General features: G+C 37.8%; 1 protein-coding gene across 3 annotated transcripts in view; it reads right to left on the minus strand.

The window, feature by feature from the left end:
* Trhde (thyrotropin releasing hormone degrading enzyme) overlaps positions 1 to 15,761 on the minus strand; it is a 415,327-nt gene that overhangs the window by 285,213 nt on the left and 114,353 nt on the right. For all 3 annotated transcript variants that reach the window (XM_085843166.1, XM_021175200.3, XM_085843167.1), the window contains exon 3: positions 8,909 to 9,035. In XM_085843166.1, coding sequence (XP_085699292.1) covers positions 8,909 to 9,035 — 127 coding nt within the window. The remainder of the gene's footprint in view (positions 1 to 8,908; positions 9,036 to 15,761) is intronic.

Genomic DNA, 15,761 nt, shown 5'->3' on the forward strand with positions numbered 1-15,761 from the left:
TATAATTAATTTATATCGACCTTTATTTCTTCTTGTTGCTTTGTTTGAGATAGGGTCTCACTAAGCAGAGAAGGTTGGTCCAATTTCACAGTACCCCTGCCTTAGCCTCTCACGGGTTGAACTCATTACCTAACTTAGAGAACATGAAGGAGAGAAGTCACAAAGATGACTGGTGATAAATCAGCAGGTTATAGAGTTTAGAAATGTGCAGCCACATTAACTTCTTGAGTTTAGATGGGTGGGAATAAAAGATTGGTCCAGGTTGTTTTCAAAGTGCCATGAAGTCGGGAGTTCATATTAAGCATGTTAACTTTGTTATTCTCACTGAGCATCTGAAATACTATGGTGTGTGTGTGTGTGTTTACATGATTACATGGTCATAACTCTCTTACCAGGGCAGGCATAGCAACTAGAAGTTCTCTTTCCCAAGGCAAGTCATAGAAAATGTAATTTTATCCCACATTTCAGTGTTGGGAGAAAACATTAAAATGTTCTGCATCTAATCTTGTCTGCTAACAGATAAAATGACTTCATTCAGAAGGAGACTAGTACCATAATGTGGAAGGAACGTCATACACAGAAGGTCCCCTGCCTCCTAAAATGTTAATCAGATAGGCCTTGCTGAGTTTCTCTGGCTGGTTTATTAGCATTAGAACAGACCCCCTCTTTTGCCCAATCATATTTTATATGACTGTAAGGAGTCTGTGCTGGCTGGTTTTGCATGTCAAGTTAACACAAGCTGGAGTTATCACAGAGAAAGTAGCCACCCTTGAGGAAATGCCTCCATGAGATTCCACTGTAAGACATTTTCTCAATTAGTGATCAAGGGGAGAGAGCCCAGCCCATTATGGGTGGTTGGTTCCATCCCTGGGCTGGTGGTCCTGGGTTCTATAAAAAATCAAGCTGAGCAAGCCAGGGGAAGCAAGCCAGTAAGCTGCACCCTCCATGGCTTCTGCATCAACTGCTGCTTCCAAGTTCCTGCCCTGTGAGTTTCTACCCTGACTTCCGTTGGTGACGAACAGGAATGTGGAAATGTAAGCAGAATAAACACTTTCCTTCCCAACTTGCTTCTTGGTCATAATGTTTTGTGCAGACAGAAATACAAACACTGACTAAGACAGAGTCAAACACATTCATGCAATGAATTCTGTATGGGGGACTTTTGGGATAGCATTGGAAATGTAATTGAGGAAAATATGTAATAAAAATATTAAAAATTAAAAAAAAAAGAAAAGAAACATACACGGACAGAACTTAAGGATGGTTAAACACCAGTAGAGCCTTGGAGGGTGCTGGGACCTGAGAAGGCTGCTACTACATAACTTATTGCTCACCTACTCGTGAGAAAAAAATATCTATGCAACAGGTTGGGCTACAGGGAGAATAGAAGTAATCTCTGTCAATTATGTGTGCTAGCAGAAAAACAAAAGAGCATTTTATCTTGACTTTGCTTTTTTTTTCTATGCCATCCAGTGCATCTAGCTGCCAGGTAGAAAGTAAGTGACACTTGAAAGGAACAAGTCTGAGATGTAAATCTAGATGTCTTCTGTATCATGTCTTTGGTGTTTGTAAGACTGGATAGGACCAAAAACTGAGACTCCAACAGAGTGAGTAACAAAGAAAAGAGATATCAAAGTTGATTCCTGGAACACACAACTGTTAAGCAGCTATAAAGATTTCAAGGGGCAAAGAGGTAGAATGAGAAAAGAATAAAGAAAAATGTGTGGTCCTAAAAGAGAGACAAGCATGAGAAAGTGAAGTTGCATCTCAGGGAGTTAGGACGAACACTTGTGTCAGATGCTGCTGATGAAGACTAAAGCCTGATGTTGGGGAATTTGCAGTGTGGGAGCATTAGTGAACTTGGGAAGTTTCTGTGCAGGATGGAGGGCAAAAGGCTGATGCAGAGTACTCTCATGAAAGACAAGAAAAAGAGAGATCAGATTCCATGCACATAGAAAATCCTTTCAAATCAGTTTAGCTGTAAGTGGGAGGAAAGAAATGGATCTGCAGCCAGAGTGAGTAGACCTAGAGGTAGGGGTGCTGAGAAAACAGCACCATATTTTTAATGCTGATAGATAAAGAGTCAAGAAAGAGGAAAGCTGAATTTTGGGAAGAACTGAAGAAGTGCTAAAATGATGTCTTTGAGCAGGTGAGAGAAGAGAATGAGACACCCATCTCTTTCAGACCAATGTGTGTTATTCTTGGTCATCAGGGTGGGCTAGTAGAGGATAAGGCAGAAGGCTTATGCAATAGTCAAATCTGTAACAATGGAAAGTTATTTCCTAACCTAAGAGCCAATTGTCTCTGCTCAGATAAGTCAAAAATTGTGTTGGAGGCCTTGACAAAATATGATGAGGGGAAATTCCATGGTTGTGAATGTCTGAAACTCTTAAAACTCAGGAAGAAATTGGGAGGGGAGGGATATCAAGCAAATAGAATATGTAACAACACTGTCAAGTCAGTAAGACAATTTTTGAGAAGGTTATTAAATTGGATTTGAAGTTTTTATTCAAGATGCCCCAACTTGTTACCATTGTGCAATACAGTGTATAAGTAACTACTCAATAAATGCCTGCTGAATTAATTAGTTAATCCAGCCTTACGGTTACTTTGTGTTACATTAAATCCACCACCTTGTATTATGGCTCACTTGTTTATAGTATAATGATGTCATGTATCATTCCCACCAAAATGCGGTTTTCATTGATTTCTTTCACCTTTAGTATTTTTGTTTATTTATGTTTTATTAGTGGTTAAATATCATAAATAGTGAGTATCATATAGAAGTTCTGTTTGTAATGTAGTACTGAAAGTATACAGCATGTAATAGCTACAAAATAGCTTAACAAGAGCAGTTAAATAGCCATGTTATAGAATAATTAATGAAGAAATAAAATGCCCTGTTAAATTGTGCTAAAATAACTGTTAAGTGTTGGAATAACGGTGTCTATTTTAATAGGATTTGCTGTTGCTTTCACACAAATGGTTGTCAAAATGGGGCTTAGGAACATATAAAACACTTCCTAGTGAAAGAAATTATAGCTATCTTTTTGGTTCACAAGAAAAATCACCTGATGAAAGACTTTTTCAAAATAAATTATCTTCATAAAATATAGTTTGAGTCTCTGTACTCAGAGTACTGGGAGACAAACAGATCCCTGAAATTTACTGGCCATCCTCGCTGAATTGGTGACCATCAAGCTCCTGATTAAACAGAAAACCAAAAGTGAAATAAACTAATGAAAATGATGCTTTAATAGGAGCGAATCATTAGGCAAGTTCCCTGTCTCAAAATCAAGGTGTAGAGAAACCATGCCTGAGATTTACCCCTGACCTCCACATGCGCGCACATACACACACACAAAATCTGGTATGTCTATTAGTACATAAACAAAAACCTATCATTCAAACCAGAATGTCTTGTTCCTGAACTCTAATAAAACTTATCAGCCAGGCAGTGGTGGCGCACGCCTTTAAGCCCAGCACTCAGGAGGCAGAAGCAGGCAGATATCTGAGTTCAAGGCCAGCCTGGTCCACAAAGTGAGTTCCAGGACAGCCAGGGCTATACGGAGAAGCCCTGTCTTGAAAAACAACAACCAAAAAAAGAAAAAGTTTATCCCACTACTTATTTTTTCCAGTCTAGAAAATGTGTTCTCGTTAGTGTGGTTTACAGCGTCCCAGGTATACGTGGGTACCTGCCTTACACAATCCTTAGAATGATCTTTCTCCTTTCTTACCCAGCACTCTCCTCTGAGTTCTCATAAAGTAGAGGCTTCTCTGTAAGAACCTTTCATGGCTGTAACACAGAACTCACACTCTTCATTTAAAGTGCTATTAAATATTACTTTTTAAGACTAAAGCGCTGGGTTATATTTTATGCTTTGTGGGTATCAAATTTGCTTTCATCCGCATAAATACTGTATTCTCTCCCTCAGCATACCCACAATCTCCTTAAGGAGAGAAAAATCTTGTGGCAAAACACTCGTGCTCCCTCTACAATCGCATTCTGTGGCGGGCAGGTAATGAATTCCCCATAAAGGCAAATGCGCTGTGCCTTGAAAAGAAGCAATCAAGCAAACTCCTTTAGGAAACATCGATTTACAAATTACAGAGCAGCAGCAAAGGGAAACAGAAGACTATCTGCCATAATTAATTGAAACCTAAATAAGGTGAGTAACAAAATATTGTGCCAGTCATCCTATCTGCCATCTAATTAACTTATAAACATCTATGATGAAAACGCGTTTGCAAGAGTTGGGTATGTCCTCATGGTATTGCCGCTGCGACTTTTCAGACTTCTTTCCATTCTTCAGTTTTTCTTTCCATGTTTCTTTCTTTTTTTTTTTTTTATTATTATTTTTGGCTTTTCGAGACAGGATTTCTCTGTGTAGCCCTGGCTGTCCTGGAACTCACTTTGGAGACCAAGCTGGCCTCAGTGCTGGGATTAAAGGTGTGCACCACCACACCCGGCTCTTTCCATGTTTCTTGCAGTGGCTATGTATGATTACTTTTACCAGGAAGAAATTTTCAAAACTCCTAATATATTATTTCACTAGTAGATAATTTGCTTTACTAAAGTGATATATACTTTAGCCTATGAGTTCTGAACATTCTTAAAAAGCTGTTTTTAACAGAATTCCAAATTCATCCATTTTTATTTACATGATCTAGTCACATTATTCAGTTACCAAATCCCTTAATTTCTTCCTCTGGAAAATTAGAAAATGATAAATACTACTTCAAAAGGTCATGATAATAACTAAATGGGTAAAAATGTACAAAGAGCTCTTAAGAATAACTCACATTTCATAAACAAAAAGTTGCCATTTTGTTATTTATATGATCTATCTGTAATATGAAAGATAACTATGTAATATGTAATTATATATAAAATAAATATATAGTATATATGTTTACAATGTGATTTATAATGAGCACTTCAAGTGCTCACAAAATTAGGACGCATAGTTATAAAAGGTGTCGTTGCATTATAACCAAGCTTACCCTAATGTGTTGCATAACCCAATACCAAGAAGTAAAATATCTACATACCTCATACGAACAGTTTTAATTACTCATTTTAGAGACCTTAAAACAAATCATACTGTATAGACTCTCAGCTTCTGTTAGCTTTAAAATAATAAATAAATAGCTTTGTTTATCAAGGAGAATAAACTGGCATCCTAACCTAACAAGAAGCAGTAGAATTCATCTCAAGGATCTCTCCCATAAGCTACTTGGTATGAAAACTCAAATCCTTAGATAGATCAGCTCTCATGAGCTGTACCACAGTCAACAAAGGGAAACTGTTCAGCATTTGAAATGAATCAGAAGATCAGCCTTAGTCCATGGTGATCTGATAGGATGCATGGGACAATTTCAATATTTTTGTATCTGTTGAGGCCTGTTTTGTGACCTATTATGTGGTCAATTTTGGAGAAGGTACCATGAGGTGCTGAGAAGAAGGTATATCCTTTTGTTTTAGGATAAAATGTTCTGTAGATATCTGTCAGATCCATTTGTTTCATAACTTCTGTTAGTTTCACTGTGTCCCTGTTTAGTTTCTGTTTCCACATCTGTCCATTGATGAAAGTGGTGTGTTGAAGTCTCCCACTATTACTGTGTGAGGTGCAATGTGTGCTTTGAGCTTTACTAAAGTTTCTTTAATGAATGTGGCTGCCCTTGTATTTGGAGCATAGATATTCAGAATTGATAGTTCCTCTTGGAAGATTTTACCTTTGATGAGTATGAAGTGCCCCTCTTTGTCTTTTTTGATGACTTTGGATTGGAAGTCAATCTTATCAGATATTAGAATGGCTACTCCAGCTTGTTTCTTCATACCATTTGCTTGGAAAATTGTTTTCCAGCCTTTCATTCTGAGGTAGTGTTTATCTTTTTCTCTGAGATGAGTTTCCTGTAAGCAGCAAAATGTTGGGTCTTGTTTGTGTAGCCAGTTTGTTAGTCTATGTCTTTTTATTGGGGAGTTGAGTCCATTGATATTAAGAGATATTAAGGAAAAGTAATAAGTGAGAAGTCCAGAAACAATATAGTGAAAAGTAAAACAGATAAAATGGCTTCAAATAAAAAATAAGAAAAATCCAAGCCAGGTATAGCGACTATGTCTGCAACCTTAGGACTTGGGATATTGAGGAAGGGGATCATAGGACATAGGGGATCATAGTGAGATAGGACTTGGACTCTCAAAGAGTCGGGGCACAGGAAGCTTATCATGGCCTCCTGAGCTCCGTTAGCTTCTACCCCACTGCACCCAAGACAGAATGCCGAGCCCTTTCCTAGCTCTCTTGCTTGAACTGGTTGTCTCTTTACCACTTCAAACACTTCATAAAGCTCTAAGCTCAAACTCTAGGCACTTTGTCCCTTCTGATCATAACTCATGTCACGCGATTTCCACTGGGCTTGAGTTTCCATTCTCTTGAACTGATATCTAAACTCTTCCAAATAAATAGCTCCATGTGAAAAACTATAATTAATTATTAATTTTTAAAAGCCTCAGTCTCTCATGCATGCCATATCTAGCTCTCATATACTTCTTAAACTTTTATTCTGGTTATTAATTAATATTGATTGATTGACTTAAACCAGGTATCACAACATAGCCCAGCTGGCTTTAAATTTGTCATCCTCCTGCTTCAGCCTTTTAAGTGCTGGAATGATTGTGGGGTGCCAATGTTCCCAGCATGTTAGCTACTTAAATGATTCTCTCTGACTTTTAGGCTATATTTTTTACCATTTGGCTTTCTGTCCATCTTCACCTGGTAGAACGAAATCTCTAGGAAAGAAAGGAGTTTTGCCTATTTTAGTCACTATAGTATTTTTTAATCACATGAAAAAAATTACTGTAGCAGACTCTTACTAAATGCACACAGAACATATGAAGGAAGGAAAGAAGGGTAGAATGGACCTCAGAAACAATTTTTGATAAATCTGAAGAGTCAAAGCAGTCTCTGTTAAAGTCTAGAATACATCTACAGGTGTCATTAGCACAGGCCGAGCTCATGAAAATAATATTTACTTAAAGTATAGTTCATAACATGCAATGGAAGGTGAAGATTTCTCAGAAATGATTCTGTGACTAGGGATCATTACATGAGGCATATTTAGAGAATGTACTTACAAATCCATTAGCATACACATCTACAGACATAGGAAATAAGTAGACCTTTACAAGAAATTTCATAAAGCACCCTAAGCTGCAGAAACTCCCCTCAATATATAAAATGGAGTAAGCTGGGGCAAGTCAAATCATTCAATTATATACACCATAAGGTAGCTTAACAAGTAGGAGCAACGGTGAATAAAGCTTTTTTTTTCCTCCAGATGAAAGCCTGCATGGTTCAATTGTGAGTGGAAAAGGGAAGCAGAAATGAATCCTGCTGCAAGCTGACAGTTACATGGAACCCCCTGAAGTTATAAATTGAGTTCCTCTGCTAATTACTGGTCTGAAGGGGACAGTGAAAGATCCTCATTTTATTTCTCTTGCTGAACTTGCAACACAAGCACTCTTGAATTTTACATTAGGGTCAAGCTGGGAAGTTCCCAGTTACCTGGTATAGATAACAGCACCACATCCCATGCAAATAAGGTCAGGCAGTCTTTCCTGCCTTGGGTGACTATAAGAGAGATGCTGGTGAAATAGATTCTAAAAGGTAGTAGATTTCTTTAAAAGAGAAAAAAGGAAAAAGAGGAGAGGGCACAGATCCAATTTGAAATAAAACTCTGTTTATAAATGCAGAGTGAATATTTACAAAAGACCTCACAATTGGGCAATACATTTCATAAAAATGGAATGCCATGCCCATAAATGACAATGTCAACTTCCCATCTACTTTGTCAACTACACATTTTATGACCAATAAAGCCACTCAGCAGGCAGGTACTTTAATGAAATAGGCCCAGTTCCCCAGGGAGGTGAATCTGTAGTTCAAACTCACATTTTGATCAAATAAACACTTTATTCTTCCCACCCCACCCCACCCCCAAAAATGTATCTTATGTGGATTCTGACAACAAAAGGAAACAACACTTGGGAAGAAAATTGGTGACAGGGGGTGAGTGGGGAACAAAGAGCAGTTATGACGTCACATCCCTTCTGAAAAGGCAAAATAACTTCAACACTTCTAATGCCTATGTGCACCCTTTATAATATCCTGGAACGTTCTAGCTCATTTCCTGCCAAAAGCACAGCTCATTCAAATTAGAATAATACATTAATGTGTTTATTCACAGGACCAACAATTACTGAACACATTCACTCTGCAAAAGTATGAATATGTACAAGAGCATTCCACTATTATAACAATTTCCATTATTACCAAGTTTCTCTTCTGTCACTTTTTTATTAGCTTAACTGTGTACTACAAATACAATCTTAAAAAAATAATCTAAAGAAAAGCCAATTCATTAAGATCTGACATATACCAATTTGGAGAGAGAAAGGCTATCCACATTAGCTCTGTGTACAATATTACCTACTTAAAAGAGTCACAAGGACCTGGGTGTCTCAATGGTAGAAAACACCTTCAATCCCTTATATGCAATGAGCTCTAATTGCATCTACCCATATGGTCATTGTAGTTATTAAGCTTGATTTTTAGCAAGCACCCTTCTATTGGATGAATTTAACAAATTGTAACTATTTAGGTTTTTTTTTATTTTTTTTTTTTTTGAATTCTCAAATGACGCCTTCCATAATTCCCATGAGCACTTACTGGCAAGACTTCAGGTCATTAATCTTATTTTACCTCTTCAGAAGAAATTATTTTTGTACTCCTCATCTCTAAAAATATAAATCTTTGAATTTTTATGCCACTAGATGCCTCAGCTAGTGGTAAAGAAGAAATTCCACCTTTCAGAAGTTCTTCCAATAAAATAACCAAGAAGTTCTTACCTAATTTTGGCAAAGAATAGGGCACTTTAAAGTAGTCTTCATAAAACTCTATTAATCTCTTTGTAATGTGCAGAGCATAGTCCCCGGATCCTCTTCTGATAGCGTCGGGTCTTGCATATAATCGGACCTAATTAAAAATATAGATAAAAGTTACTTCAGCTTTTCGGTACTTGAGTTTTATTTTCTGTGAACATATGAATCTGCACAAATCACTTTGGATAGTATAAAAATTAAACAGTGTTCTTGTTTATATATCAAAACACATTGCGGCAAAAGAGCCAAATTGAAACAATTGATGTGGCTGAGTCGAGCAAGTCACAATTTACTCACTTTCCAGGATGACATAGAAACGATTTATACACCTTGCGTCAAAATAAATATTCTAAGTTATCACTTACATGTGCTTGCTAGAGATATGAAGGCATGGTGGATTAGTATAATGGATTCTTGGCTCAGCAAGAGAGAAAACTCATGGTCTGTTATGACATGCTGCATCCAGCTTTGGAAGAATTAATAGATTGGAAGTGTGTGTGTGTGTGTGTGTGTGTGTGTGTGTGTGTGTGTGTGTGTGTGTGTGTGTGAAACAGAGAGAGAGAGAGAGAGAGAGAGAGAGTGTGTGTACATATATCTTACTTATGCTTCCTTTTTCTCATTCTTGTGCCTTTGAAATCAACTGTTTTTATTCCAAAATCATAAAGTGAGAACAGAAAACTTTTCATGTACATAAGCAACCACCATTCAGGAAAGCTGTCTGCACCTGCTCCTAGATCCAAAACCAGCTGATGTAATTCATATTTTTAACACAATTTGGGCACTTATTATTGATTCCTAAAACAAGCATCATAAATTATCTAGTCCTTGGCCAAAATAAAAAAGTCCCAAAGTGAGAAACATAGAACTGAACAGAGCCAACAATCCTATAGAAAAGGTTAAAATGAGATTAGTTTTCATGAAGCTTTCATAAAGCTATCCAGCATCTTTCCTTCCAAAGGCTAAATCTATTTTTCACAGATGTGGTCCCTAATCCTCATATCAATTCTGTGAATAAGAAGCATGCTTTTCATGCAGCAATAGAAAGGATTGCAGCATGGGAGTTGGATTTTAGTCTTACTCTGCCACTAACCAAGCTGGAGGACACTGAACAAATCATTTAACCTCTTTGGGACTTATTTATGAAGTGATGGTGTTGACCACCAGCTAGTTGCTGACGTGCTTTTCAGTTCTAAAACACATTACCTCCAATCCCATTTTACAAATAACAGAGTCTGTGTTGTTTTTTAAATCACTACAAAAAAACCAAGTGGTTTACTCAATATACCAAAATGGATATTTATTTTCAACAGTGAAACAACAAAAAAGTTGTACTCAGTTATAATGTAAAAAATTGATTATACAATTAACTCTCTATTAGCCCAGCCTAAGAGAGAACAGAGATGTATAGTCAAAAATAGACAGGGTTGAAACAAGGAAAATACATTCTGACTTCATGTTGGAAAGACGTGTAATTCACTAAGGTACCCACTAAATTCAATAACAATTGTTTACTTAAATTGCAAACTACTTACTCCCTATCAGCAAAATCAAGTGGCAAATTTAGTTGATAGCCATCAACAGTCTTAACGGGAAATGATATAAAACCAAAAGCTGTTAGGACAGACCATGTACATACAACAGTAGAACCTGTCGCTCAGAGAGGCAGTAGGTACCCTGCCACAACATCAACTCTTTACAAACATGGAATGCCTTATACAAAGTTCTCAAAAAAAAAAAAAAAAACCATCCTTCAGAGAAGATGAAGGCATAGTTGATTTAGAAATAGAGGTTCTCAAATCTGTGCCTTCAGCACACAAGGTACCTACTGCACTCATGCTATCACAGAAGCCATGTGTACCTGTCCAAGATCAAAGCAGGCAACAATCCAGAGTGGAATAGAAAGAGGTTCATGAGGGGTCTATGGATAGACAAGTTAATAAATTAAAGAAAATAAAGGGGGGCATAAAGTTGCAAGGATATAGCTATGTGGGTGGAGTGTGGCATTCTCAAAACATTAATAAAACTGAAAACCAAGTAAACAAATCCAGACTAATTGTAAAGGCACTCACAGGCAGAGATTGCTTACAAGGGAGTGAGGGAAGCAGAATTGAAGAATAAAAAGCAAGCAAGCAAGCAAGCAAGGAGATGGGAGCTGAGCACACCAAATGAAAAAGAAGACAGAGCTTGGGCACTACAAGCATCCACCAGAGACCACTGGTAACCATTCATTATGCATTCATTCAATCATGAGACTGCTTCTTTGGCATGATTTTTATACCAGATTCAAGATATTTTCACTTCCTGCTCTGGAGCACATGCTGTCTACCTAATCAAAGGAGCCACAGAACATAGGAAAAACAATGTCTGTGGAATGACCATTCTCAAAGACCCTCTCAGTAATTAGAAGTGAATGACAACTAGTGAAAGGGGTTATACACATGACAAACTACAAATCTCAGATGGACACCGAGGAAAGAGGAGGATTTTAGAAACCCCCTGGTAAGTAACTGATAAATTGATGCTGTATCCATACTACCATCCATGGACTACTGCAATGTGACATAACAAGGGTCACCGACTTAACATCTAGGGAGCACCATTGATTTGGGTTGAATCACAATCATGTCTGTCAATCAAGCCTACCAGTTAGTCAAGCAAACTCTAGAGCCAAGCAGGAGAAACACAGTTAAATCAATCTGGTTGTCAAGATTTGATGGAAATAATCCAACTTGAATGAGAAGACAAAACAGACTCATGCTGAACACAATGTCTTCATTCTCTGGTTCAGACATTTATTGCAGGCCTGCTGTGTTTCAGGCATTGTACTAGGGAATAGAAATAGAACAATAAAACCCCGACTACAAAATGAACAAGACATTTATACTTACTGCTCTTAAGAGGTTCACCGTGTGTGGAAAACAAACAAATAAATCACCAACAAAAATACAACCCAAGAAATAAAGCACTGCACGTTCTGTCTCCCCACTCAACAGAGCACAGAGCTAAACCCTATCTCAGCCCTCATCTTTCTGACGCCATCATTCCCAAAATAACCCCTTTGTTTCCATTTCATCAGCTTATGGTTCCATAGCACAAACAAATCCTCTGTATTCTTTCTTATGATTTGTGTTACCCTTGTTGGTTTTGCACTGTTTTCTTTTATCAGATGAAGACTCACGATGTAGGAAAGCCTGGCTCCAGGTTGTGATCTCCGTGCCTAAGTCTCCAAAGTTCTGGGATCATACGTATGCACCACCATCCCCAACTTCCTATGCTTCTCTGTTTTGTTTTGCTTTGCACTTCATACAGATCTTCCAATTTGAATTCTCATACAAATAATGAGAGTTAACATCTAAGCCAGAACACTTTAAAGAATGAGGGGTCTACCACTGTCTGAGAGACAGTGGGTATAAGTAAGGCATTTGTTATTTACCCTCCCTGTTTCTAGTCTCCCTTACACCAAGGAAAAACAGCTTTTCTCCCACTGCTCTACTAGAACTGATCTCAACAGGATCAGTAATAACCACATGGTGGCAAATCTAACATCCAATCCAGAGCTCAACCCATCAGCAGAATGTACATTTAGTTGATTATCGAATGTCCTTGAAACAGCTTCTTCCTGTGAACCAGTCACGTCTCAATGTTGGGGGATTCCTTGCTTCAATGCATAGACCTCTTTGCTTCTCTGTTTACACTCAGTCCTTTAATTATAATGACTAGCTTTGTGTTTGTGTGACTTCCAAAGTGATGACTTACCTAACAATTCTGGGCTTCCATAATCATTAACCAACTGTCCACTTGGCATCTCCACTTTGAATCTCAGACACCACATTCCAAAGGCAAATTCCTGCTGATCCATACACACGGATATTCCTTCCAAACTTTCCCCATCTCACTTAAACACGCTTCCATCCTGATGTCTGGACCCAACATCTCCGCATCCTTGTTTCCCTCATAAGCCAGATTATCCAATTGCCTCTGCCTTCAAAGCATACCCAGAGTCCTGCTGATCTCACCACATGACTGCTACCACTCTGGTCCCAGCTGTCTATTTCTTATTGTTCTCCACACACTAATCACAGTCTCTCTGATACATGAGGATCAAAAGGTGTTATTCTTCCACTTTTTTATCACCTTTCTATGTCATTTAGAGTAAAACCCCAAGGGTTTTAAAAAAATCTACACACACATTAGATTTCTATAGTTCCCTTGCTTTGTTCCTACTGCTCTGCCAACATGCATATCAAACTCAAGGCTTTAAAGTTCTCACTACATCGCTCCATGACACATTCCTTCATCATCTTCAGATAGCTGCCTAAGTATCTCAAGCTCCTGGAAACCCTCCTGCTGACCCCCCACTGTCTAACCCTTCCCAAGATTTACCCTGAGACACTACCATTCGATTAAGTGGGTGCATTGATTATCCATTTTTATCTCTTCCTGCCTTCTTCCCCATGAATATAACTTGAATAGGGACAGAGAATTTACTCTGATCCATCTAACTACATGAATGTGTTATATTTTTAGGTCAAAATATTGTGTATAGAGTGTTATGTATGTAAGCCTTTGATAAATGATTTAACCAGAGAAATAAATTTTACAGGCATATATACAGATCCTTAAAAAAAATAAGTCCTATGCCTCAAGAAGAGCAAATGTTTTAGCTTAATCTTTAAAGAATAAATAAATAAACCTGGGTGATGGGAAGGATGGCTAAACAGTTAAGAGCATTTACTATTTATGCAGAGGACTCAGGTTTGTTTCCCATCATCCACTTGGAAGCTTGCAAGCATCTGTAACTCCAGTCCCAGAAGATCCAATGCCTTCTTATGCCTTCTTTGGGTACCATTAACAGACATAGTACAAATACATACATGCAAACAGAACACTCATACACACAAAGTAAAGTAAATAAATCTTTTAGTTTAAAGCTAGATGTAGTAAGAGCTCTTATCCACTGAACCATGTTATTTTACGAATATAAATATAAAAACCCATGGTCTCCTGGGGCTAATATATCATTCAACATGTTTTTAATACTTTGATTCTGTTTGATCTTCTGTGGTAGGCAAGATAACTCCCCAGATAATAGTGTTCAAGTCCTAATCCTATCCTGACAAACCATCTTTGCAGGTGTAATTTATTAATAAGTGAATTTGACAATGGGGAAGGGAGCTAGATGTAGTAAGCTACAAAATGGGTGTGTATGCAAGATCCCAGACCAAAAATTTGCAATGCTTATGTGTGTGTTTGTTTAATTATTTATTTGTTGGTGGTGCATTGATGTAGCACATGTGTGGTATAACAGGATAATTTGCAAGATTCGGTTCTCTATTTCCACCACACATGTCCTCGGGGTTGAGCTCAGGTTATCAGACCTAGTATCAACCTCCTTTACTGAATGGGCCATCTCATCACCCAGCCAGAACAAAGTATCAACAAGACAATAGCAAGGACCAAATAGTAAGTGATCTCAAAGGGACTACTAACCTCTCAGACTTTATGATATTAGATGTAGAGACCCAGAGGAAGATATTAAGCAAGGGAGTGATATGTCTATTGGTACATTTTAGAAAGATCACAGGGCAAATAAACCAAGATATCAGACTATGTAAAATTGCATGCAGAGAGGCAGAATACATAAATGAGATGTACAATGATAAATGGGATATGTAAAGAGAAATAGAAAGCCCAGTTACAGATGTGTCTGTAAACCCTGTTGTAAAATAAGAATGTAAAACTGTGAGCATAGCACCACCATTTAAAGCCCTGAGCCACAGAATGCTATGATCAGAATTAAGTTTGGGAGCAACTGCATTGGCATCAGCAAAGGTGATAGATTAGAAAGAAAATGGGATAAGGAAGTAGGTTACAGTAGTGTAGAAGTCCAGGTGAAAGATGGTAGAAGTTAGAACTGAAGAGAGGCAGTAGGGATGCAAGGAAATGGATGGATGCATTCAATTGATCCTAATGCTGTTGAACAAGCCCTTTAGTTACTGAGTAAAGCCAATTGTAGTCACAGTCTCACTTAAAAACAGTTATTCACCTACTCTGTATTCAGGTGCTCACTCCAGGGCCCTGCAGAAACAAGTGAGATCTAGTTGAAGGATCAGGGGAAACAGCCAAACTGGTTCACAAACTGAGTGATTCCTGTGTGGTTAATGGAGTAAATTTAGAGGTAATTTTCTTTGTAGTTAGGGGAGAACACCATAGGCCTTTGCTTCTTTGAAAGCGACTAGGTTCTACATAATCACAACATGGAGACTGAATCTTCATGAAGACACAGTTATCACTTATGGGCAATGAAATATAATTTTATTACAGTCCGCTTATTTGCATTTTCTGACATTCTCTGATAAGGCTCTAGCTCTGAAAACGTAAATTGCTTTCCAGAATTTATCTGTTTGCTGTAGAGTGTCTTCCCACAACCAATAAAAACCAAACTCTATGGACGTTGAGTTCACTAGGAAGGACAGCACACTAATATTGGCACAGGGGGTTTGAGCTTCAGATCTCTCACTGCCTATTTCTGCTAACTTGTGACAGTCAGTTAGTTTACATGGGTCTCTGTTTAAAAGTATTTGCTGAAGGGAACAGTTCATCAGAGTCTGTTTATTATAGTATGCCTGAAAGGTTGGTGTGTCATTAATTTGCCTGAATTTGTCACATCCAATCTTCATTTAATTTGAAAAGAAATGAAAAGGTGATTTTCTGCATATAATCTTTTTCCTTTGCATTTTTCCTGCCCTTGGAAATACAATCTAACCGTTCAGTAACTTTTCTCTATCATTTACCCTTGAACACTGGCTCTATTATTCCT

This window comes from Mus caroli, unplaced genomic scaffold, assembly GCF_978045245.1.
Source record: "Mus caroli unplaced genomic scaffold, Mus_caroli_1 scaffold_9, whole genome shotgun sequence".
Lineage (NCBI taxonomy): Eukaryota > Metazoa > Chordata > Mammalia > Rodentia > Muridae > Mus > Mus caroli.